At 42.6% G+C, this 26,094-nt stretch overlaps 1 protein-coding gene across 1 annotated transcript in view; it reads right to left on the bottom strand.

The window, feature by feature from the left end:
* Positions 1-24,096, bottom strand: part of LOC126484430 (odorant receptor Or2-like) — a 28,308-nt gene extending 4,212 nt beyond the window's left edge. Inside the window, exons 1-5 of the mRNA XM_050107945.1 lie at positions 24,019-24,096; positions 12,971-13,854; positions 11,929-12,028; positions 11,707-11,811; positions 671-826 (exon numbers count right to left, since the gene is read on the bottom strand). Coding sequence (XP_049963902.1) covers positions 671-826; positions 11,707-11,811; positions 11,929-12,028; positions 12,971-13,830 — 1,221 coding nt within the window. The 5' untranslated portion in view covers positions 13,831-13,854; positions 24,019-24,096. The remainder of the gene's footprint in view (positions 1-670; positions 827-11,706; positions 11,812-11,928; positions 12,029-12,970; positions 13,855-24,018) is intronic.
* Positions 24,097-26,094: the final 1,998 nt, after the last annotated feature.

The raw sequence follows: 26,094 nt of genomic DNA, 5'->3' as shown, positions 1-26,094 counted from the left end.
AGAGTATGGACACTCTTTTATAGTGCCAATCTGTTGTACGAAGGAGAATACTTTTTTAGTGTTGTCAGTCACAAGAGCAAAAGAAGAGATGCGTTGTCATGGAAAAAGGAGGGGATAATAACAACAGTTTTATTCTTGTATCAGCAGTTTAGGATCTGTTTCGTGTATTCACTTCAAGAAAGGGCACTCTAGCGTGTTGTGTTCCCCAGATCCGTCATGTTTTTGACAACGGTTAAATAGACTACGTAATAGTCATTGGATCAGGCTCACTGTTATCAAAACTATTTTTGAATATGGAAAAAAATAGATATTTGAGAATGAAGGTATAGTTTTACACACAAATACGATTTGCAGATAATTGTTAGGAGTATGAAATCAATCGCTCCGTGATACATGATGGAAGGATTTCGATTCTCGGACAACGGGGCAAGAATGCTGATGAGGTGTTTCACCGTCTTTCCTATGTTTGCTTTTCACAGACGGGCCAGCACAATTTCTTCAATCAATGGCATTTTTGTTTAATTACTTCACCGCAGTACAGGCTAATTTGTAAATATTCTGAATGCGTCTCTCTGGTCAAATCAAAGCAGACGATTCACAGTTTACACACTACTGAAGAAAATGATACGTACTGAACTGTGTTAGTACGACAGCTTACTCTGCAGCTTACCGATACGAATGTTGATCTATTGATGGTGTATATACGGCCTGCGGAGACGGTAAGCGGCTTCTGAGCACGGGCCATGAGGATGTGCAGTGCTGTGGTGAAACGTCGTGGTGCGCCCGTCCATTCGCTGAAGTACGCTGATGTGCACAAGCGCTCGCTCTGAAATGTAGTGGAGACTTCAATGATTTTCCAAAAAGAAGCCTCGTTATTGAAGATCAGAAATGAGAAAAACATTCAAATGGGGTCAAATTTCATGCTACGGTAATACTAATAAATGTTGATTATAAACGACATCAGTTACTGAAATGGTAATTCCTGCCGACGATATATAGAACTCAGAAAAATCTTTTGTAATACTGATTTACTCAGAGGGATTTGAAGATGTGAAATTCATTTACTTGTTGCAAGATATCGAAATTTTTGGTAATGGCTTTAGAGATAAATGCCCCACGCTAGACGACAGAACCCATTTCATTTAGTAATGTACTGGAAAGAATGGGTTTCGCTAATACATCGCAGATTGTTAGAACATGGCAGGAGGTCTGCATTATTTCCCTATATATGCTTTAAACAGGCCAGTGGTAGCTCTTTATGGATGGTTCCATTTACGTACTCAGACTAGTGAAGCAATTCTACGTAAAAATATCTTTTAGTTCTGACTACCGATGATGGCTTTGACTGAAATGCGTTGGAATATACTGATTACGTAACTTACAACTCTCATTCGGACGGTAGATTATAGTAAAAAATTGTCAAAAAAGGCGACTCAAAATTCAAATTAAATAGGGTAGTATCGTGCAGAAACTGTTGAAAATATTGGGATGATCTAAGGGAAATCTCTTAGGAATGAAATAAGTCAATAAGTACAAGGACGTCAAGGTGGGATGGCTGCAGGAAAAACGTGAAGGAATAGAAAAAAAATGAATACCGGATGAACTGACTCAGCGTACAGTAAAGTCAAAACAACCTTCACCGAAATCAAAAGCAACGGTTGCTACATTAAGTCTTTAATGGGATTCCACTATGAAGCGCAGAGGAGAGAGCGGATAATAGGAAAGAATGCTTCGAAGGCCTGTATAAAGGGACGAACTGTCTGATGACGTGATAGGAGAAACTGTAGTCGATGTGAGGGAGACCGGGGATCTACTACTAGCGCAGAATTTAAAACAGTTTTGGAAGACTTGGGATGAAAAACGACACAAAAGGATACAAAATTTTCCATCACAATTCCTAAAATCTTTGGGGGCAGCAGCAATCAAACGACTGTTAAAGCATGAGAGTAGAATCTTTGAGACTGGTGACGGTCCATCAGACTATCGGAAAAATGTTATCCGCAAAACTCCGAAGTAGCAAAGTTCAATAACTGCGAAAATTACAGAAAAATTGACGTAACAGCTCGTACATCGAAGTGTATGACAAGAATTGTATCTAGACGAATGGGAAAGAAAATTGAGGACATGTCAGATACCGATCAGTTTGCTTTTAGGAAAAGTAAAGATACCAGAGAGGCAGTATTGACATTGCTCTGGATGATGGGATCAGGAGTGAAGAAAAATAAAGATGTGTTCATAGGATTTCTCAGTCTGGGAAGAGCGTTCGAGAGGTTGAAATGGAGCAATATGTTCGAAATTGTAAGAAAAATGGAAGCGGCTATAGAGACAGATGGCTGATACACAATATGTACAAGAAGCAAGAGGGAGCAATAAAACTACAGGATCTAGATCGAAGAGATCGGAATAAAAGAATGTAAAAGAGAAATGTAGTCTTTCACGCCAGCTGTTAAATCTATACGTAGGAAATGCAGTAACGATATAAATGAAAGGTTCAAGAGTGGGACAAAGAATCAGGATGAAAGGAAATCAATGATAAGAGACATTGATGACATTGCTACTCTTGGTGAGGGTGAAGAACAATTACAGAATCTGTTGAATGGAATGAACAGCCTAATTAGTACAGAGTATGGATGGAGAAAAACGGAAGATTGAGAAAAGTAGCAGATATGAGACTGTCGAGTATATTAACATCAAAATCTGTAATTTCGAACTAGACGAAGTTACGGAATTCTGCTACCTTGCAAGCAAAATAACCCATGTTGGACGAAACAAGGAGGACATGAAAAACAGATTAGCTCAGGCAGAGGGACATTCCTGGCCAAGAGAAGTCTGTTGCTATCTAGCGTAGACATCAATACGCCGAAGAAATTTGTGAAATTCTACATTTCGAGAACTGCATTGTATGGCAGTGAGTCAATAGACTGCGGGAAAATCGGAACAGAAGAGAATCCAAGAGTCTGAGAAGTGGTGTTAAAGAAAAATATGGAAGATCTGACTGAATGATAAGATAAGGAATGAGAAGGATTCCACATAATCGGGGGTGAATGGGATACATGAAAAACAGTGAAAAGGGGAAAGAAACAGGTATAGCACTGTAGGAGATGTGTTAAGATATCAGGGAATAACTTACAATGTGCTACACGAGGCTGTAGAAGGTAACGACCTTACAGGAAGACAGAGACTGGCATACATCGGCAAGTGACTCAGGACGTAGGGTGAAGGGGTTGGCACAGGAGATAGTTTCATGCCCATATCATTAACTCGATAGGAAGCAGGTTTTTGGAACATAAATTGTGTTCGAACATTATGAATTACCTCGACGAGAACGGACTATTGGCACACATTCAACACGTATTTAGAAAACATCTTTCTTGCGAAACGTAACTAGCTCTTTACAAGCACGAAGTATTGAGTGGTATTGGCAACTGATTTCAAATTGATTGCGTGCGTCTAGATTTCCATAAGGCTTTCGAGACTGTAATACACGACCGCGTTGTAGTGAAAAAGTATATTTATGGAATGCGTGCTTGTGGAATATCGTCTCAGTTATGTATCTGACTTCGTAATTTCCTGTCAGAGAGGTCAGTTCGCAGTCCATATCATCTTACGGAAAATCTTCGAGTAAAACATAAGTGATCTTTGGCGTTGCCAAAGGTAGTGTTACAGGCCTTCTGCTGTCTCTTATCTATAAAACGATTTAGGAAACAATCTGAGCAACCGTCTTCGGTTGTTTGCAGATGATGCTGTCTTCTATCGTCTGGTAAACTCATCAGAAGATCAATATAAATTGCGAAACGACTTAGAAAAGATATCTGAATAGTGAAAAAATTGGCTTTTGACACTAAATAATGAAAATTGTGAGGTTATCCACATAAGTGCTGAAAGAAAACCGTTAAACTTCGGTTGCACTATAAATCAGTCCAATCTAAAGACCGCAAATTAACTAAATTTGCGGGAATTATAATTATGAACAATCTAAATTTGAAAGAACACACGGAAAATGTTGTGTGGGAGGCTAAACAAGTCTGCGTTTTATTGGCAGAACACCTAGGAAGTGTAACAGATCTACCATAGTAAATGTAACAGGGATACTAAAGAGACGGCCTACACTACTCTTGTCTGTCCTCTTTTGGGGTACTGCTGTGTAGTTTGGAACCCTTACCAGTTAGGATTAACGGAGTATATCGAGAAAGTTTAACGAAAGGCAGCACGTTTCTATTATCGCGAAATAGGGCTGAGAGTGCCACAGGCATGAGACAGAATCTGGGGTCGACACCATTAAAACAAAGGCGTTTTTCATTGTGGTGGAATCTTCTAACGAAATTCCGATTACCATCTTTCTCCTGCGAATGTGAAAATATTTTGTTGACGCCGACCTACATAGGGAGAAACGATCATCATAATAAAATAAGGGAAATTAGAGCTCGCACGGTAAGACATAGGTGTTCGGTTTTTTCCGCGCCCTGTTCGAGAAAGGAATAATAGAGAATTATAGGTGGTTCGATGAGACTGCTGCCAGACACTTAAAGTGTGATTTATAGAGTATTCATGTAGATGTAGATAAAGATTTCATGTTGGGCCGCATCAGACCAGTCCGTGGACTGATGACTCAAATAAATAAGGCAATATTTCGGTTAATGCATTGGGCTGCCTGTTGTAATACATAGATACAGAGCTTTTGATATTCAATACTATTATTGATATATTTTCCCCATATGACAGAACTTGAACATTTATTTTGTACCAATGACATCATTTACATTTTTGTATTTTCCTAATAACACACATTGTATACACTATGTTTAAATTAAGAAAGAATGGGATGCAACATAAAAGGAATGATGATTGTGTATGTTTAAATATTAGTTTTTAACAACAATGAGGCGCATGAAACGAGGACTACATTACCAATAAATAACAAAACATCCTCCGTTGCTTACAAATAGACGTACTATTGCTGCTTCGTACGATGGCTCCCATGTTTCATCGACATTAAAATGAGATACTAATTCCGGAAGTACAGTGGAAAGATGTCATCATTCGGGCAACCAAGACAGGTAATAATGTTATATCCGAATGATTTATAATTTTACGTTTAGTAAGATGTAATCAGTTATCTCAAAATATTGCGTAAGTGTCATTTTGGATGAAACATAAGTTCCGGATCCGATCGGGAAGAAAAATTCACCTGTCCTGCCGCGCACCTTTTAGATTTTCGCGATTTTGTTGCACAACTAGGCGTAACTATTAATCAGGGATAATTTGCAGGCACTGGTATTCAGAATGGATATCCAGTGTACCATCTTTTGTTGCCATGTTGTTCTCTGTTGCGTGTAATATTACACTGATAATTTTCAGTTTAGGTTCGCCTATGTGCATCTCATTATATCAAATTTAGCACGTCACACGCGTTTTGTCCTAATTTTTTGATAGGCGCCACCAGTGGCCAGAAGTACAAAAACAGTTACTACAAAGATTGGAAGCAGAAGAACTGATTTCAAAACAGGATTGCAAGCACACATGTAGAGCAGCACCTACACACATTTCAATTTAAAATATAGATGAGTGTAATTTTATAAAAAGCGTAGTAACTCCCTGTAACCTGAAAGTACAGAAACTATGTGTCAAACAAAATTCCACATCCCTAAAGGTGTATGTATTTTAGGCCACCTCTTAAAAAAAACCAAAGGATATATGGGTACGGCATGGTGAATTTGGTGTCTTCATGTGCACATAGACGGACCTGAAATGAATGTTTTCACCATCCTGCATTAATTTATGTCTATTTTGATTACTGATATTTCAACATTGTTAGAATTTACACTAACTAGTGGTAAATATAAAGGGACAGTTTTACGTACTAAATATTTCATATGCATTTTGAAAAGTATTATCTTGACATATCGTTACGTAATACATTTAGGAAGAGTTTCATCGCAGTTGCCAATTAGTGAATGCGATTTTAGGGTAGTAAACGAATTAAACCCATGCAATTAAAGAAGCAACTTCAACAAAGATAGAAAATTCCGAAAATTAACTTGTGTCTTTTCATTATACAGTAGAACCAATACATGAGAAAAGTTACAGGAGATATAGGTGTAGTGGGCTTGGAAATTATTACTTAGAATCTACAGGGGTATGCTCGGAGAACGAATTATAGTAAGTAGTGGTAAAGATAAAGGGACAGTTTTACGTACTAAATATTTCACATGCATTTTGAAAAGTGTTATCTTGATATATCGTTACGTACTACATTTAGGAAGAGTTTCATCGCAGTTGCCAATTATTGAATGCGATTTTAGGATAGTAAACGAATTAAACCCATGCAATTAAAGAAGCAACATCAACAAAGATAGAAAATTCCGAAAATTAACTTGTGTCTTTTCAATATACAGTAGAAACAATACATGAGAAAATTTACAGATGTACTGGGCTTGGAAATTATTACTTCTGTGGTGAAAGCAACATTTCTATGAAGGTTACCCATTGTGTCGAAGTGAACGTTTAGTTATTCTATGCTGCTTCGATTATATGCCACAGTTCATGAATGGTAGTGACTGTCAGGATGTGTGTTAGTCTCTCGTCAGCCATTAACCACACATTTTCAACTGCTGCGAGAGATGCAGAACACGCCGGCTAGGGCTGGTCAGGAGTATTCTTGTTGAAATGAATTATGACGTAGTTCTTCAACACGTCACAGGTATAACGGTTCTTTCCTAAACTATCGGCTCTGCGAGCCAGCGGTAACTAGCTCTGCACCAAATGGCACCCTAAACCATCAACACCTTGCACTGGGGCCGTGGGAGACGACTTTCGTTCTCGGAGCATACCCCTGTAGATACGTCATATACATCTACATCCACGTGATTACTCTGCTATTCACAATAAAGTGCCTGGCAGAAGGTTCAATGAACGACCTTCAAGCTGTCTCTCTACCGTTCCACTCTCGAAAGGCGTGAGGGAAAAACGAGCACTTACATTATTCTGCGCGAGCCCTGATTACCCTTATTTTATTGTGTTGATGATATCTTCCGATGTAGGTGGGTGTCAACAGAATATTTTCGCAATCGGAGGAGAAAAATGTTGATTGAAATGTCATGAGAAGATTCCGTCGCATCGAAAAACTACTTTGTACTAATGATTGCCACCCCCATTCGCGTATCATGTCTGTAGCACTGTCTCCCCTATTCCACGATAAAACGTCCGTCGTGATATTGTAGGCAGAAACGGGACTCGTACGGAAAGACGACGCGAGCCACTCTTCAGTCTAGCAATGCTATTATGTGCGCCACCGTTGGCGCACTTGTCATTGAATGCGAAACTTGTAACCTAATGTTTCTCTATATACAGAGTGTAGCTGGCTTCACTCTTACCTGCATTATGCAGTTGCGTTGAAAAGCTTCGCGTAGTACAATGCGTGCCATTTTGTTGTTTGTTGCGCGCCAACGAGTCGAAGTTGCTGCTTTAATGGCTGTTAATCTGCGCTTTCACCGTTAACAATCGAAGGCACATGTGCACTATGTCATCAAAAGTATCCGGACACCCGCAAAAACCAACCGATTTCATATTAGGAGCATTGTGCTGCCACCTACCGCCAGGCACTCCATACCGGCGACCTCAGTAGTCATTAGACACCGTGAGAGAACAGAATGAGGCGCTCCGCGGAACTCCCGGACTTCGAACGTGGTCACGTGATTGGATGTCGCTTGTGTCATACGTCAGTACGCGAGATTTCCACACTCGTGACCATCCCTAGGTCCACTATTTTCGATGTGATAGTGAAGTGGAAACGTGAATGGACATACACAGCCTGTTGGCTGACAGATACCGCCGACAGTTGAAGAGGGTCGTAATGTGTAATAAGCAGCCACTTATCCAGATAATCACACAGGAATTCCAAACAGCATCAGGATCCACTTCAAGTACTATGGCAGTTAGGCGGGAGGTGAGAATACTTGGATTTCATTTAATGGCTGTTAATCTGTGCTTTCACCGGTAAGAATCGAAGGAAGATGTGCACTACGTCATCAAAAGTATCCGGACACCCCCAAAAACCAACCGCTTTCATATTAGGAGCATTGTGCTGCCACCTACTGCCAGGCACTCCATACCGGCGACCTCAGTAGTCATTACCCACCGTGAGAGAGCAGAATGAGGCGCTCCGCGGAACTCACGGACTTCGAACGTGGTCACGTGATTGGATGTCGATTGTGTCATACGTCAGTACGCGAGATTTCCACACTCGTAAACATCCCTAGGTCCACTATTTTCGATGTGATAGTGAAGTGGAAACGTGAAGGGACATACGCAGCCTGTTGACTGACAGAGACCGCCGACAGTTGAAAAGGGTCGTAATGTGTAATAAGCCGCCACTTATCCAGATAATCAAACAGGAATTCCAAACTGCATCAGGATCCACTTCAAGTACTACGGAAGTTAGGCGGGAGGTGAGAATACTTGGATTTCATGGTAGAGCGGCTGCTCTTAAGCCACTCATCACACCGATAAATGCCAAACAACGCCTTGCTTGATGTTAGGAGCGTAAACATTGGACGATTGAACTATGGAAGAATGCTGTTTGGAGTGACGAATCACGGTACACAATGCGGCGATCCGATGGGAGGGTGTGGGTATGGCGAATGCCCGGTGGACGTCACCTCCCAGCGTGTGTAGTGGTAACGGTAAAATTCGAAGGCGGTGGTGTTATGGTGTGGTCATGATTTTCATGGAGGGTGCTTGCACCCCTTGTTGTTTTGCGTGGCACTATCACAGCAGACATTGATGTTCCAAGCACCTTGTTCCTTCCCACTGTTGAAGAGGAATTTGGGGAAGGTGATTGCGTCTTTCAACACGATCGAGCAGCTGTTCATAATGCGCGGTCTGTGGAGAAGTAGTTACGCGACAATAACATTCCTGTAATGAACTGCCCTGCACAGAGTCCGACCTGATCCTATACAACACCTCTGGGTTGTTTTGGAATGCTGACTTCGTGCCGGGCTTCGCCGACCGAAATCGATACCTTTCCTCAGTGCAGCACTTCGTGAAGGATGGGCTTCCGTTCAACAAGAAATCTTCCAGCGCCTGATTGAACGTATGCCTGTGAGAGTGTAAGCTGTAATCAAGGCTAATGGTGGCCAAATAGCATACTGAATTCCAGCATTACCGATGGATTGCGCCACGAACTTGTAAGTCATTTTCAGCTAGGTGTCCGGATACTTTTGATCATATAGTGTACATGGTAATCAATTATGGTATTGCATCACCACAGAAAACCTGCTGATATTTATAATAGAATACGGCATATCCTTAGACGGCACTACCTTCCTTTCAGTGAGGCGTTTCGATGCCCGGTTTGTTGTAATAATTGGGGATATTCAATGCCTTTCACTTCCATATTACATGAAACGTAGTTAACCTGTGTCATGTCATTATATAAAATGTGTATATCTGTGATATGTATAGTTTTATGTTAGAAGTCGTCGGAACAGCGGCTTTTGTTATGATTAAAAAAGAATGTAGTCTTCACAGCACTCTCACTCATACGTGTGAACAACCAGAGTTCGCAGGCCGGGGTGACCGAGTGGTTCTAGGTACTACAGTCTGGAACCGCGCGACCTACGGTCGCAGGTTCGAATCCTGCCTCCGGCATGGATGTGTATGACCTCCTTAGGTTAGTTAGGTTTAAGTAGTTCTAAGTTCTAGGGGACTGATGACCTCAGAAATTAAGTCCCATAGTGCTGAGAGCCATTTGAACCATTTGAATTTGAACCAGAGTTCCTGGTACTGCATTGACGACACGAATGCATTTTGGCGAACGAATAAAAACTGAACAGAAGATGTTAATAATGGAGATTTATAACATGTGTTGATGAATTTTTTGTTGCAATGTTGCAAGCGCGTTTGTGCTAATGATACACAATACATTTCAACCGTCAGCTGTTTATTGTTCCATTAGTCATTACCGATTTTCGTAATTAACCATCATCCATGATGTAGAGTACAACAGATCAGTAAAAAACATAAATTCTCATCATGTTAAACCTTATGCAGATCAAGTTACTGAACAGAAGTCCAATCATTAATTGAGGTATCGGCATATGGTGCTTGAAATTTTGATGAACTATAGTTAATAGTATAAGAGGACATTATTTGTAAGTAAACTTACCATAACTTTTTACGTCTTCGAGACTGACTGTTTTCGATTACGTCACTTGGGGTTTTGGAGATGTTATTAGCCTTCGCCTTAAATTCTGAAAGGCAGTTACATGCTGTTGAAGTGGTCTAGAGTTTTCAAAAGTGAAAAGTTGTCGTAATTTTTGACACTGACGTAATGTTAGCTTAGAGATGTGAATTACGTAGAGGTGCTCATGACATTAATTGCCTGTGGTAATATCGCTGGTTGTGCTATTGATGGATGACAGCAACTGCTGACCTGAGAAAATTACGTCATTGCCTGAGATTGTTAGCAGATGTATTAATCACAGTCACACAGTTAATGGCCGCTGGTTCTATTAAACAAGAACCTGCTAAGAGGAAGTATTTCTTTGCAAGACGCGACGGTGTTGTCGACCCAGTCAGCGTTGGTAGAAGAGTTTGGAAAATCTCGTAAGGTTCAGACCTTAGCAGGACAAAGTTATTAGCATGAGTGAATACTAGCTAAGTGAACGGAAAGACCAAACCGATCAACATATAGCATTAAAGCTGCTAAAAAGGTTGGAAACGTATTGCTACTGACGAATTACACGGTGAGGTCGATTGACGGCCACGATGAAAAAATAGTATGTCCACGTCGATCCTATGCACAAGTAACATGCAAAACAGTCATTTGGATAGAGACATACGAAGACTTATGGTACTGAATCTTATCTTATTTTAAGAACCTAAGGCATAGATTAACGGGTTTACAAAATGCCACAGGGTTTTCGGTAAGTTACAGTAAATTTCTCTGCCGGGGGAAGATAGATAACAGAGTTTTGACAAATATTATTTCTGTCGAGACATATGGTTTCACACTTAGCAATGAAGGCAGTCTCTCAACATACTCATAGTGCACAAACGTAGGCTCCTTGCATAAAACTCATTGAATATTATTAGCATTTTCTATTGTAAACACATATTTTAAACTATAATATTATCTGCACTTAAGATGCAGGAAGAACATTAAATATTAGTGAAAGACTATTATACATGCAATGTTAGTTGCCGTACAAAATGTACTGAGGTACGACGCAAATTTTTAGTTTATGTGAAACATTTTTTGGCACCTGATGACTGTGAACCAAACAGACAATGAAATAAATATAAAATTGTAATCATTCTTAGAATCATCATGCTGTTGTTTATCAAACTCAATATTTAGACTATTGTGTAGAATACACTGGAAATCACAACTCTAAAACCGGTTCTTGTCCAGTAAGAACCCAATGGTATGCACGGACTGCGTCGTAAGAAACTTTAAATTTTGATATTGACATCATTGCTTGTTTTCTTAGTATGCATCAGATGTCAGAAGAAGATCCACATTGGCATAAATTACAAGAAAGATTCGATAACGTCAATACAACGCCTTGTGCTGTACATCAACACGTCTCTCATTAAACATATTACGTTTGTTGAGAGACATCTTACCAGAAGAAAAACAAAAGTCTTGAAATTTTTCAATACAATGTGTTGTATGGTAAGTAGCATCTGTGATGTTTTACGTACCTCCACCATAACGTCGTGAGCGCACCAACAGTATATGAAAAGCTGTAGTATGAGCTCAAACATGTACATGCAAACTCTGAGCACCGAAGAAAAGTCCTGGACATTCTGAAATAAGTTGCGTAAGTGTTAGATTTGTGCAACGCCTAATAATAGTAGTACATTTGCTTAGAATACTCGGTCACCAAACGATTCTGTAATATAATAATCGGCTGAGTTACTTACCAATGCAGCCTGGAACAGATTCACACAAATTACCAATGTTCCCGCCGAGAACTGAACGAGGACTACGAAGTTGACTGTCTGCTCCAGGTCGTTCATGAAACTGCAAGCCGAATGAAAAAATTCCAGTACTGAGAAAAAGAACACCAAAGCACACCTTTTCATTAAAATTAGCTGTCCTATAACTATGGCTGTAATTGGTGTGCCACTTCAGCTAGCAATCTATCGCAAAACAGATCGCCGATCGACTACTTCTGGCAAGGAATATTAGCCCCAACGCATCGTAAACAGTTCGTCACACACGAAAACAAAGACTGTTACAGTAAATGGCATCTGAAAGTCAGCAAAGATCTTTAAAATATTTCGCGAAGGGCCTTACATTTTTGTTGGGAATCTATAAGTTACTCTGTTATATTGCTGGAGCACTGACTCAGTAAACGATACCAAGAACTGTTGAATAACTAGCAGCAGATCTCGTAAAAGTATTCAGACTGAATAGTAAGAGTGATGATTAAGTTGTCAGTTACGCCAATTTTGTAAGCTTTCTCAGTCTTTGGAAATGTATTCGTGATATGAAGTCTTCAATTCTGTACTCTTCGGTACCCTTGAATGTGATCACACCGCTCCATGAAAGTATGAAAGCGACGTACTCGCGTTAGGCTCTTTGGCTTCCTCGATACGTGGTCTCTCTGGATCTCCAAGAACTTTCCGGTCTATAGTGCACTCCACCTCTCCTCCAGTCTTTCCGAATTTTAGAGCAGTGAGCCTTTTGTAAGAGCAGATGATGCAGTTAGCTTTCAACTCGGATACCAAAACGAATTTGCTGCTAACAACTACAGATTCAGATCGTTAGACACCATTCGAGAGATTTAGTGAAGCGGACGTTTTCAGATGAGTTACCCTAAGCCTCTAAATTTGTGGTAATTTTTGTTGCACTTCATAAGGGCCATTTAATTCGAAAACTAATTCTATAGAATACTTGGGAAAGCAACTATATCTACCGTTTTTGTGTAAGAAAAAGATATACATGTGAAAATACACTCACCTTATCATCTCTTGGTGATCGATGATGCATTTACGGAGTTCACTGTACAATGTGACCTCTTGCTGTTGAACAGGAGTTTTTCTAGAGACTACATCTCTGTTGAAATCCATTATTTCCCTTTCAGTTTCTCCAGAGGGTGAGCTATTAAAGGCAGCGTCGTCTTTTCGCCCCACATTGGCAACGCGGTTATTGAGAATCTTAAACTGGCCGGCCAGGTGAATCATGAGTGCACCGAAGAAGAGGTCCAGACCCCAGCTTGCGAAGAACCAGTACATTATGGTGAGGCACTGGAGGACGTAGCCAATCTCGAAAAGGGGTGACTTGTCTTGCCGTATGCCGTACCACTCCACCACTGGAAGGGTCCTTTCTGTCTCTCCAGTGTCCATCACGAAAGGCAGCACAATCCAAGGCACCCCAACCAGATTTCCGTATGTCACAATGATGTAGGTAGAGTATTTATTCAGTTTGCTTGTTTGTACTAAAATAGACTTTGAATTTACATTTGGATCGGTAATCCGCTGTTGGGAAGCGACCAGTGCGTCCAGTTTGTTAACGAGCATGTAATACTTCGGCTTGTACATGAAGAAATGAGTCATTTTAATAATTCCAGCTGTTATAGACGTAAGGTTGCAGAAGACAGCCGTTATCATATTAAGGTTACCCCAGTAGTAATATAGCGACATAGAGTCCAATGCGAATACAGCCCACTGCGTTAAGTATATCCACGCAGTGTAGAAGGCGAACAGACCGTATGGACGCGTAGGCCATAGACCAGCCACTTTAAGTACACCAATATTCACGTCGAGCACAGAATGTGGGCCAGGCAAAGACGTCAACCTCTGGTCTGGTTCTACAGACATGTTCTTGACATAAACAAGGATGTCCTGCGCAAGAGAAACGTCATTAATGAAGGAACTGTTGTTCAAATGCACCAGGTGGGAAAGCTGCGAATGTTACATGTCGTACTCCTTTCGAAATGAATTATGGAATTACGCTACCAGCAAGTAATAGTGTACCCACTGAGGGACAGACTAACATCAACAATGTCTAACACCCTCACTTGGAATGACAGTGCAGGTAATATATGTCTTTATTTAAACTGTAAACTGGGGAAACACTTAGAAATCAGAATTTAAGTTACCTTCAGATGTTTTTTAAACGTTTTTTTATTCCAGTCTTTGATCACAACATAAATTCTTTAGATGATGACCGGTTTCAGTCCCTAATGACCATCCTCAGATCTATAATATACATATATATACACTTAGTGAGCAGTGTGTCTTTCAACATAATATGTTGCAATAATGACTGAATGGACGATGCGGCCTATTGTACACCTTACTTTAGATCTATATGACGATGCTATGCTGATTAAATTTATGTGTTTTCACGGTGCCACTATGGCCTTATCACTTTACGACAAGGTGTAAAAAAGGTACGTTTTACCGTATTTTCTGTACATCTTCCTGGTTGTATGGTAGCATATCGTGATACGTATTGCTGTATTATGTTGAAAGACACACTGCTCACTCGGTGTATATATTTGTATATTATGGATCTGAGGATGGTCATTACGGACTGAAACCGGTCATCGTCTAAAGAATTCATATTGTGATCAAAGACTGGAATAAAGAAAACATTTGACGTTATTGGATCGGTGTTTGTATACGCGATCATGTCGCAGATGGTGAAACTAAGTTACCTTGATATCTGCCATTATTGGGACTGAAAACTTGACAGTAAATTATAGCACAAAATGGTGATCTTCAGAGCGTGCGCCTACAACCTCTTGAGTTATGACTCAGTGAACTAAACACATCCCCTGAGAAGAAGCCACTGATCATTTTGAAGCACATCATGTTGCGTAGAACTGGGACCAAGCTGTCATGTGACACTCCGCCACTGACTTGTGACGTTGAGGAATATGTGCCATTGGGTTGTATGGGATTAGCACAGTAAGATGAAATGACGTGCAGACAAGACACATTGGTGGAATGAGTTATTATTTCCAGACTACTTCCATAATCATGGGATTTTCTACGCAGGGTGTGCACCGTATCTACAACATTGTGTGTACCATTTGTAGCCGTATAAAAATGCTAACCGACAGGGACCAAAGGGCAATGTCACGTCTTGTCGAAGGTAATTGGTTTTAAAGCTTACAGAAATTGCTGCTATTAATGAGTTAATCTCCGTCTCAAGTAGTTTGCCGGCGATCTTTGTGAATACAGCTGTTGAAATGGACGTTTAGAGTCAGGTACTTAGAATAGAACTACACGTTTTCACCGGGCCAAATAACATAAAAGCCACAAACATAAAGTGAGATCTGACGAGTCATAGTATTTAATCATTCAGACGAAGCAAAGCTACGAATCAATCGAGAGCCCAACGAGGAGTATAAAAGTTTGCGAGTGGATGATGTAGTTCATACGAGAGGTGATCTTTGATTTCGTACTAGGGTTGAGTTCACTTATCAGGTTTTCGTGAATGTGAACCACAATATTTACTTCAGTATTCTCGGTGACCTATTCTGCCCTTTCTTCTACGTCTTCATGGTGAATATGATGCGGATTTTCGAAAGGTGGTGACAGCTGTTATCATCGTGCTCCACATCCACATTTATTATTTGACGATTGCTCAGGCACCGTATCATACCTGGACTGCCCGGAAAAATCACCCTATCACCCTCTCACAGAAAGAGAGTGGGAATTCTTGGAACAATAAGTGAAAAGTAGCAGTCAATACTCCTGGTGATAGTCTCTTTCGGGATGTAATCAGCAATGAGGTGATTCCGATGGATACTGCACATCTGCAGAAACCTGTGAAATCACTGGAACACGGCCAGTTTTTAGGATAATGTTCCTGTTAGATTCTTATCTAATTTTCCTTAGAAGGAAAAACTTCCTGCTGTCTTTTTTCCTATACTTGTGTGGCGTCAGTGTCGGCGATGGCGCAGTAATTAGGCTAACATAGCAGCCCATTGTGCCCCATACCGACGGGGCTGTGCGGTCGTAGGCAAAAAAACGTACTGTAGAACGGCGCCCTAGTAGCCAAGGATGGCTAGATCAAAGTGCAACCACCTGGGGCGTACCTCAGATTGCAACTGCTTTTAAGTCATCCAGGACTCCTACGACGCTGATGACTCCACAACCGCCGTCGCCAACTTGTCGTGGGATCGGTACATGACTCCACCACGTCAAGGAACTTTATATTTTCAATGTACCGATCGTCTCTTACTTCCACACCTGGTGTTAGGCTGCTTGTGGATAGAAATCGCCCATGTCTACAACCCCTGCAGCGCCGTTTCTCTACTGTGGTGCTGCCTTCAGAAAACAACCTGCAGGGTAGCTTAGATGCCGTCGTAACACCAGACATGCATCGTCTATCCTTATGCCTGTGTTTGCACAGCCCCGAAACTACTTGCCCTATATTGGCGATTCAAGGACGAGCTTGGCCGAAATCTCGATGTAATTACAACACGTTACATTCAGCTAGTATTAAGTCATTCCTCGATGTTAAGCATAGTATTTACTCATTACGAGCAGAACCATAGCGAATCTCCTTTCTATACACGTCACTTATGTCATCATAGCCGAGCGGTTCTAGGCGCTTCACTCTGGAACCGCGTGACCGCTACGGTCGCAGGTTCCAATCCTGCCTCGTGCAGGTTAGATAGGTTTAAGTAGTGCTAAGTTCTAGGGGACTGATGACCTCAGATATTAGGCCTCATACTGCTCAGAGCCATTTGAACCAGTTTGTCATCATATTTTAGAGGCGTACGAAGGGAAGAGCTTCTTACTTGGCTCAGTGGTAGTGAGTATACCGTTATGACACACGTAGCTTACCTACACTTCTATTTTTCTGAGGTGAAATCATGGCTGTTCTTGTCAAGTCACAGAATGCTGGTGCATAGGAATGAAGGATTCATTTAAACCGAAGTCAGACAAACTCAATGGAGGGAATGTCAATCCCTTAAAAGGGTACCCTTGTCGATTTTGAGTGCTGACATTAAACGTGGCAGTGAAGTATCTTGCACGTACTAGTGTGTTTAGCGGAATCGGCGTATCAACATGCGCCGTGACATAATGGCTGAACTAACCTATCGTTTTTCGTCGTGAGCACATCTACATAGTAAGTATTTCTGATTTGTTGGTGTGACAACTTGAAGTCCTCAACGTGTCTACAAGAAACGCTGCAGCTCCCACAGCCATATAAAACACGGCAAAAACAGTGGTCGTACAGATATCTGATGTCAACTTTGTCTCTCACAGCGGTTTTCATAATCGACAAGAAGTGCTGGTGTCAGTTCAGGTCCAAGAGACGGCATGGACGTTTTGAATGGGCCAACAAGACAGAAACTTGGAAACAGCTGAGACATGAGTTTCTCCTGGCGTGTACATCTTTCAAATAACTTCCGGGAATTCAACCAGGTAACACTTTCAGCCACCGCCGATATTTCGGCAGGAGAACACCCCGCCATTTTCAAGGCAAACTAGAACGGACAGGCGGCGTACATGCAAATATATAACCTCGGTTCTCGGACTGATGCAAGAAAGATAACACGCACACTGAACGCTAGTGCCACCAAAGATGACCAAAGTCAGAGCTATCGATAGTGAGACTACGAACTCGCAGGTGAGGTAGCATTGACTCTGTCCCTATGTTTTTTGACAAGGGGGACATCCGGATTCCAAACAGAGTTTAAACAAAAACCTCCATGTGACTTCTGAAATTTTATCCCCGGTTTCCGGTTTTTGGGATTCCGTAATCAAGGAATCAGTGGAAATACGTCTTGCCAATAATCTTATAAATCGAGACAACGGCTTTCAGCTGGATAAAAATTGGAATCCTGTTATTAAAATTATACAATCACAGCGGAATCGACAGTGTCATTCGATACTCAATGACTAGATGAACCTTTATTTCCACCACCGAGGGCAGCACGTACAACTCGGCTATGCTGCGCATGTCAACACCTGACGCATGCGCTGTAGGATGCCTGTATATTTCACATGTGCGAGATTCGGCATAAATACCGCGACTGCACCTGGGCTCTTCAGTAGTTGAGTACTCACCTGATGATGGCCGGACGTCTCTGGGCCGAAATATCGTGGCAGAATGTCGATGGGATCCGGCTGCATACCCGGAAATTATTAGAAGAAAAAACCTCCATCCCTGTTAACGAGGTTTCTCGCTAATTTAATCTCGACTGCCTCCTTAACAACACTGTCCCAATAGCTGGACGTGCATGCCAACATTTCAGTGTTATTATATAACATGGGGTGACCAGTACCCAAGCAATGTTCGGCAATAGCAGATCTAATTGGCTGCTGTAATCGTGTGTGCCGTTTATGCTCAGTACATCGGTCCTCCACGATCCTGATAATTTGACCAATATATGCCATGCCGCAGCTACAGGGAATGCGATATACACCCGCCTTACGCAGACTAAGATCATCCTAAACAGAGGGACAGAGTTAATGCAACCTCACCTGCGAGTTCGTAGTCACACTATCGATAGCTCTGACTTTGGTCATCTTTGGTGGCACTAGTGTTCAGTGTGTGTGTTATCTTTCCTGCTTCAGTCCGAGAACCGAGGTTTCAAATTTGCATGTACGTCGCCTGTCCGTTGTAGTACGCCTTGAAAATGTCGGGGTGTTCTCCCTCCGAAATATCGGCAGTTATGCAAACTGGTCACAAATTCCCATTCTGACTGAAAATGCAAAATTGCAAACTTGGGCTGAAAATGCAAAGTTGTAAACTTGGGCGGCCGATGGATGAACGTGTGACGAAGCACCGCAGTTTCACAATGCAGATGGCAAGAAGAGTAACCGGGGGACAGGTTGATGCCAGGACCTAAAGTCTTTGCGAATTCCATTTCGTATATGCAGTTAGATAAACACTTTACCTCGCAGACAGGCGAATGAACAATGTACTCAGATGTCAGCATTTGATAGAGGATGTGTAACTGCGCCCAAAGAAGCCTCTAGGAGTTACGGGCAAATCGGTCGACATTTGAGTAGGAGTCGTGTCACTATTCAACGGTTTAGGCAGGAAATGGTGAACCATGGCCAAACACAGCGTCAAGAAGCAAGCAGTCGACTTAGAGAGACAGAAAGTGAGGACCGAGCAATAATGAGAGTGGAACACTGAGCCGTGGATTGACCAGTATCATCGATCGAGCTGGTGCTTCAGCGTTCACAAGAATCGTTAATAGGTGGTTCATAGAAAGGGGGCGCACCTCACTGAGTCCCTCATGCCACCTGCCATTGACCTATGCAAAACAACCAGCCTGTTTACAGAAGCTCACTTGCGGTGGTGACGGACACATTCAGATTTGAATCTCATTGGCTGGGGTAGTCTTCAGGAGTGGTGCTTTGAACTGAGCCAAGGTGAACAGCGAAGACGCAGCTTGAGTCGCCCCGGACAGCAGTAGCATAGGAGCCCGACAGCCAGGAGCGATGCTCAGAGGTGCCACTTCATTTCAGATCAGGGCCCTTTCGGTTGTCAACCGCCTCACCCTTACAGCAATACAGAAAAGCGGTACGCCGACGACATTCTACGCCTTGCTTTGTTACCTTCATGGGAAGCCACCCTGGACCTGCATTACAGCAAGATGATGCCCTTCCGTACACGGCGAGATTTTCTACTGCTTCTCTTCGTGCCTGATAAACCAACCCTTGAGCAGCAAGTTCGCCGAACATTGAGAAATTTCGGAGCAAATCCCAGCTCGGGATTTTGACTATGTAACGCTCCAGTTTCACAGAATTTGGCATGATTATCCTCTCAACAAATTACAAGTCGAGTAACTGCCTGCATAAGTGTGAGAGATGTAATAATAATTCTGTTGAATAAATCATCCAATTTTTCTTAAATTGTAGCCATCTGTTTGTCTGTACATGTTCTCCACATCTACTGATTCCACCTCTCTCCTCCCCCACACATTTTCATAAGTCCTTCGTGGTGCTTCGCCGAATTGACGCTTTCGTCAGCAAAAGACGCGGCATCAGACAATATTTGCTTGTTTCCACTTGAGAATGACAAACTTTCTGTGGGTGCGCTGACGGGTTTTTCCGAAATTGTCGTGCATTGTTTCTACCCTTGAGTTCATACTGTTTCTGTTGTAGTTCAGTCCAAAGTCTGGTCTGATGTACTAATCCTCGTTAGTATTTCCTATACTAACCTCCTCAAGTCGGAATAACTCCTGCGACCCGTACGTACTGTATTTATCTCTTGGTCTTCCTCTACAATTTTTAACCGCAACATCTGTCACATTATAGAACTGATTATTCCTTAATGCTTAAGAATGTTTCTGTCAAGTTGCACCAAGAATTTCTTTTCTCCCTAGTTCAGTAATGTATCTCCTCTTTAGCCCATTACCCAACAAATTTTCTTTCTTCTGTTTACACACATTTTGCAAGCTCCTGCTATCTTCTGTGTTGGCCTGTTTATCGTACACGTGTTATATCTGTGCAAGGCTACACACCAGATACATACTTCCAGAAAATACACTCCTGGAAATTGAAATAAGAACACCGTGAATTCATTGTCCCGGGAAGGGGAAACTTTATTGACACATTCCTGGGGTCAGATACATCACATGATCACACTGACAGAACCACAGGCACATAGACACAGGCAACAGAGCATGCACAATGTCGGCACTAGTACAGTGTATATCCACCTTTCGCAGCAATGCAGGCTGCTATTCTCCCATGAAGACGAGCGTAGAGATGCTGGATTTAGTCCTCTGGAACGGCTTGCCATGCCATTTCCACCTGGCGCCTCAGTTGGACCAGCGTTCGTGCTGGACGTGCAGACCGCGTGAGACGACGCTTCATCCAGTCCCAAACATGCTCAATGGGGGACTGATCCGGAGATCTTGCTGGCCAGGGTAGTTGAGTTACACCTTCTAGAGCACGTTGGGTGGCACGGGATACATGCGGACGTACATTGTGCTGTTGGAACAGCAAGTTCCCTTGCCGGTCTAGGAATGGTAGAACGATGGGTTCGATGACGGTTTGGATGTACCGTGCACTATTCAGTGTCCCCTCGACGATCACCAGTGGTGTACGGCCAGTGTAGGAGATCGCTCCCCACACCATGATGACGGGTGTTGGCCCTGTGTGCCTCGGTCGTATGCAGTCCTCATTGTGGCGCTCACCTGCACAGCGCCAAACACGCATACGACCATCATTGGCACCAAGGCAGAAGCGACTCTCATCGCTGAAGACGACACGTCTCCATTCGTCCCACCATTCACGCCTGTCGCGACACCACTGGAGGCGGGCTGCACGATGTTGGGGCGTGAGCGGAAGACGGCCTAACGGTGTGCGGGACCGTAGCCCAGCTTCATGGAGACGGTTGCGAATGGTCCTCGCCGATACCCCAGGAGCAACAGTGTCCATTATTTGCTGGGAAGTGGCGGTGCGGTCCCCTACGGCACTGCGTAGGATCCTACGGTCTTGGCGTGCATCCATGCGTCGCTGCGGTCCGGTCCCAGGTCGACGGGCACGTGCACCTTCCGCCGACCACTGGCGACAACATCGATGTACTGTGGAGACCTCACGCCCCACGTGTTGAGCAATTCGGCGGTACGTCCACCCGGCCTCCCGCATGCCCACTATACGCCCTCGCTCAAAGTCCGTCAACTGCACATACGGTTCACGTCCACGCTGTCGCGGCATGCTACCAGTGTTAAAGACTGCGATGGAGCTCCGTATGCCACGGCAAACTGGCAGACACTGACGGCGGCGGTGCACAAATGCTGCGCAGCTAGCGCCATTCGACGGCCAACAGCGCGGTTCCTGGTGTCTCCGCTGTGCGGTGTGTGTGATCATTGCTTGTACAGCCCTCTCGCAGTGTCTGGAGCAAGTATGGTGGGTCTGACACACCGGTGTCAATGTGTTCTTTTTTCCATTTCCAGGAGTGTACTTCCTAACACTTAGATTTGTGTACTAAGCCAAACATGTGAGTAGATCTCTGTAAAATTGCATGCATGTCTTAGAATTATCTCACAGGAAAATACAAGAGCATCATGGGAAACCAAGTACAAGATCACAGAATCAAGGAAGGTGGGGTATTACGAGATAAATGTGGGAGAAGTAAACTGGTAATGTATGGTATAAGAGAAGAGATAGTTACAAGCTTACCAGATACAAGATATAATAGTAAATTCAAAAATGAGCAAATGCCTGACAGAAGTGAAAGTAATGCCAAGGATTACTCTCAACAGAGAGTGCTGATTGTTGGAAGCGAGCCGGCCGAAGTGGCCGTGCGGTTAAAGGCGCTGCAGTCTGGAACCGCAAGACCTCTGCGGTCGCAGGTTCGAATCCTGCCTCGGGCTTGGATGTCCTTAGGTTAGTTAGGTTTAACTAGTTCTAAGTTCTAGGGGACTAATGACCCCAGCAGTTGAGTCCCATAGTGCTCAGAGCCATTTGAACCATTTTTTTGTTGGAAGCGACATCGAAAAAATTCATAAAAGGTACATACGAAAAAAACAGCCAAAAATCAAGTGCTGGGAATTGGAGAATAGAGAAATCCAAGAGATAAACATCTGGAGATTACGACGAAGATGAGACGAAGAACACAGAGGAAGAATGATTGAGCTTCAAACTGGCTCTAGTCCGTGTAACGGAAGAAACATATGGAAGGATATCCAAAAAGTCATCAACCAAAAACTTCACGATTTAATGAAAGAACTGCAAAAGCGGTCAAGAAGAAGAAGAACGCACGGCCAGAATGTTTCGAAAACAGAACGGAACATAACACAGACAAATAGAAACGACTAAGTAAAGCAGCAAGAAATAAGAAAGCGTTGACTAACATCATGTCTTGAGAAAACCCCAAAAAAAAAGAGAATATTAAGGACGTCAGGAAGATATTTTACTGAGTATTCGGTAAGAGAAGGAAGAAAAAAGAAAATACTTCAAAACTTATCAACAAACATGGAAAACCCATAATGGGAGGAAGAAGAAGTTTTGAAAGTAAGTGAAGAATACTTCACAATATCAAGGACAGAATTAAACAAATGCACGTAATGAGATAAACAAAGGAAATACCACCGTCACAGACGAAATAGAATGACAAAATGTGAAGATTTTGCAGGGAGAGAAAGCTTTATTAGAAATGGAGAATGGCAAAGCTCCAGAAGTACATGAAATCACAGTGGAAAATATTAAATTCGCAGGACCTATTGTAATTCGGTGGCTGTATAGAACAATGAGGATAGTATGGATATAGGGAAAAATTTCTGATGTTTCGACAAACGTAATTACTGAACCTGTCTTGAAGTATGTTACAAGTATGTTAACAAGGCACTCTGTGGAAATTACAGAGGAATAGTACTACTGTGACACTGCATGAAGATTTACGAAAGATAATTTTAGCAGATAATCAGATATAACACAGAACTACATGGGACATGAATTTTACATGTCATTTATCCAAACAGACGGGTTGTGTAAGAGAAACTGGAATTTCAGAAAGACCTTCGCAGTAGCATTCTTAACAATAAAAACGACTTGTGACGCTATTGCGAGGGAAAACAAATGGCAGGGTGTGAATGTACTAGGAACTTTCAAACGGAATGCTACTGAGAATCTGAAACGTTTCCAAAAATCTCAGAATTGTGACATTATACATGGCAAAATATCTGAATGACTTAACAACGAACGGAGACGATTGGGAAGGAAGTATAGGAAGATTTGGCAAGGGATAGCAGCAGATAATACGAAAGTCATACCAGATGCAGATGAGTTGGTGATTTGGGAAGAACATGGGCAGAAATTGGACGAACAATTAAATACCTCCAAGAGAGAAATGGAAGAAGTAGGCATGGAAGTAAGTTCAACAAAAAGTGGAGTAATGAAGGTGAGCAGGAAAAATTAAAAAAGTGAAGGATGTAAGTTGTAATGGACAAATTATTAAAGTCTTCAGTGGTTACAAGTATCTGGAATATTAACCGAGACAGGAAGCATCAAGGATGAAATTTCGGAGAGACTAAAAATTATTCGAAATTTTATTATTGTTGGTGCTCCAGAAATTACATTTAAAACCGTCGATTTTGGTCCCGTAAGAGCGGCGTACTGAGTTTTATCAACAAGGAACTCTTGAATGCAATCGCAAATCTGGTCCACTACTCGATAAGGCCTCCTTGTTTCACTAAACGACAGAGACGATGCCGACTGCCTTCCGAAGTGAAGGAGCGCGACATCAACCACAGAGCGGCTCGCCAACCGTTGTGCGCTTGTGGCATCACTGTACAATGGGACCCTCGACTTGGTCGTTTCACAGGTCCCGGCTGTGTGTACAGCACCACGAAAAACGTATCTGCATGTGAAGACTACGAGAAGGACGGACGATACCAGATTACATTCGACGTCAGGCACCTAGCACGTTGTGGAATGCCATTGGGCACTAAAGATGACCACGTCTGGTTGACGTAGCTGCAGATTTCAAGATCACTCGCTCCGTTTCATACTCGTTATGCCCTGTGGCTCTACGCTATCTTTTAAGAAGATGATGCGAGGCATCCATTTTGTCCTGATTCTCTCAATACAAAAAGTGTTCGACAGTAACACTAGGCAATAAGTCCACGAGAACCCTCACACACTAAGGTCTGGTCATAGATGCCGAGAGACTGCCTCCCTGTCACTACGTTTGATAAACTGTGGTACAGAAATGAAGCAGCGTGGGGTGAGGCGCCCGGGTCTGTTATCCACTCTCAGTTCGTTTCGACGCCCAGTTGGGTGAGAGCCAATCTTGCTGCCAGAGGTGGCAGTCCCGTAGACTAATTTTGGCACCCTTTCTGCTGCACAGTATAAGCACAAAAAAGTAAAACACCGTTATTCGCAGGTAACCCATGGCACCTTTGCCACAATGCGAACTAATATCAGCTACTGTCAGTTGTTTGCTGGCGTCGTGTAGCGTAGCGACGCTTCCCACAGAGTGACGTCAGTTGGTGAGGTGTAGCGTCGACAGAGATGGACCTATTGAGAAACTCCGCAGCGGCTGATGCACTGCGGTGCCCGGGGACCACGGGCTCTCTCCAGCCCCGGGCCCTGGCCACTTTGCCATTCCGAACCACTCAGACGCCTGCCTCGGCGTTGCTGCTCTCCTGAGAGCGCTGTCGCTGCAGGAGGCGAAAGTACACGTATACACATCGACGAGCACACCACGCAAGGTGGCCTTACTTACGTTGTCGTTCTTCCTATCCTCACAGAAGTGATCGAATTTTCTATAACACCAAATAAAGCTCTAAACAGTGAGTCTGTGAAGTAACTTGCTTTTCTTCTGCGATCAGTCACAGGCAGAACCATACGTTAGAAGGAATTGGAAAAATGCATCGGTCAGCTCTGTCTGACGTCACAATACTGCAGAATTTGGGAAAAAAATTTTAAGCGCACGTATTAAGACGTTAATTGAGATAGAAAATCTCTATAGGAATCAACGTGGGATTCCGCAAATAAAGATCTTATGATACGCATTTCGCTATTTCCGTCCACAGACTCAGAAAACATCCTATGCGCGGTTCCTTGTCGTCCAGTAGATGTTCGATAAAGTTCTGGACTGTCTCCTAAAGTGTGAAATATTCGATCAAATTTTTAACAGGAGAGAGGAGTAACTAGGAAACCGAACAGAGCATAGGCAAATACACAGATGTAACAGTAACGCCGGCAGTACCGCAAGAAAGTGTCATATGACCATTGTGGTACACAATGTTTAAAAGTGACGGTTGCGGCTCTGTGAATCTGCTGCATAAAGAAAAGTCGCAACGGCACGAAATTGTATAATACTGCAGAGAAACCTGCAGATGATCGACGTGTTTTGTATATATATTTGACCCTCAACATACAAAATAAACTCTAAAGACGAAAAGAAACGACATTCCTCGACGAATTTATACTACTCTGGTGGTGGTGTGTGTGTGTGTGTGTGTGTGTGTGTAGGGGGGGGGGGGGAGAAAATGTAGACGTGATGTACATGTACAGACGGACGTATGATTGAGAGAAATTGGATGATTCGTTCAAGAGAAAGAGCTTCACTAGTTGAGTAAGTCAATAACGCATTAGTCCAAGCAAGCACGCAGTTACTCTATTGCCCTTCATTGAAAGAGTTTTTGA

This window comes from Schistocerca serialis, chromosome 6 (assembly GCF_023864345.2).
Source record: "Schistocerca serialis cubense isolate TAMUIC-IGC-003099 chromosome 6, iqSchSeri2.2, whole genome shotgun sequence".
Classification (NCBI taxonomy): Eukaryota; Metazoa; Arthropoda; class Insecta; order Orthoptera; family Acrididae; genus Schistocerca; species Schistocerca serialis.
The sequence above is the reverse complement of the archived record's forward strand: the minus strand, read 5'-3'. Positions and strand labels throughout refer to the sequence as shown.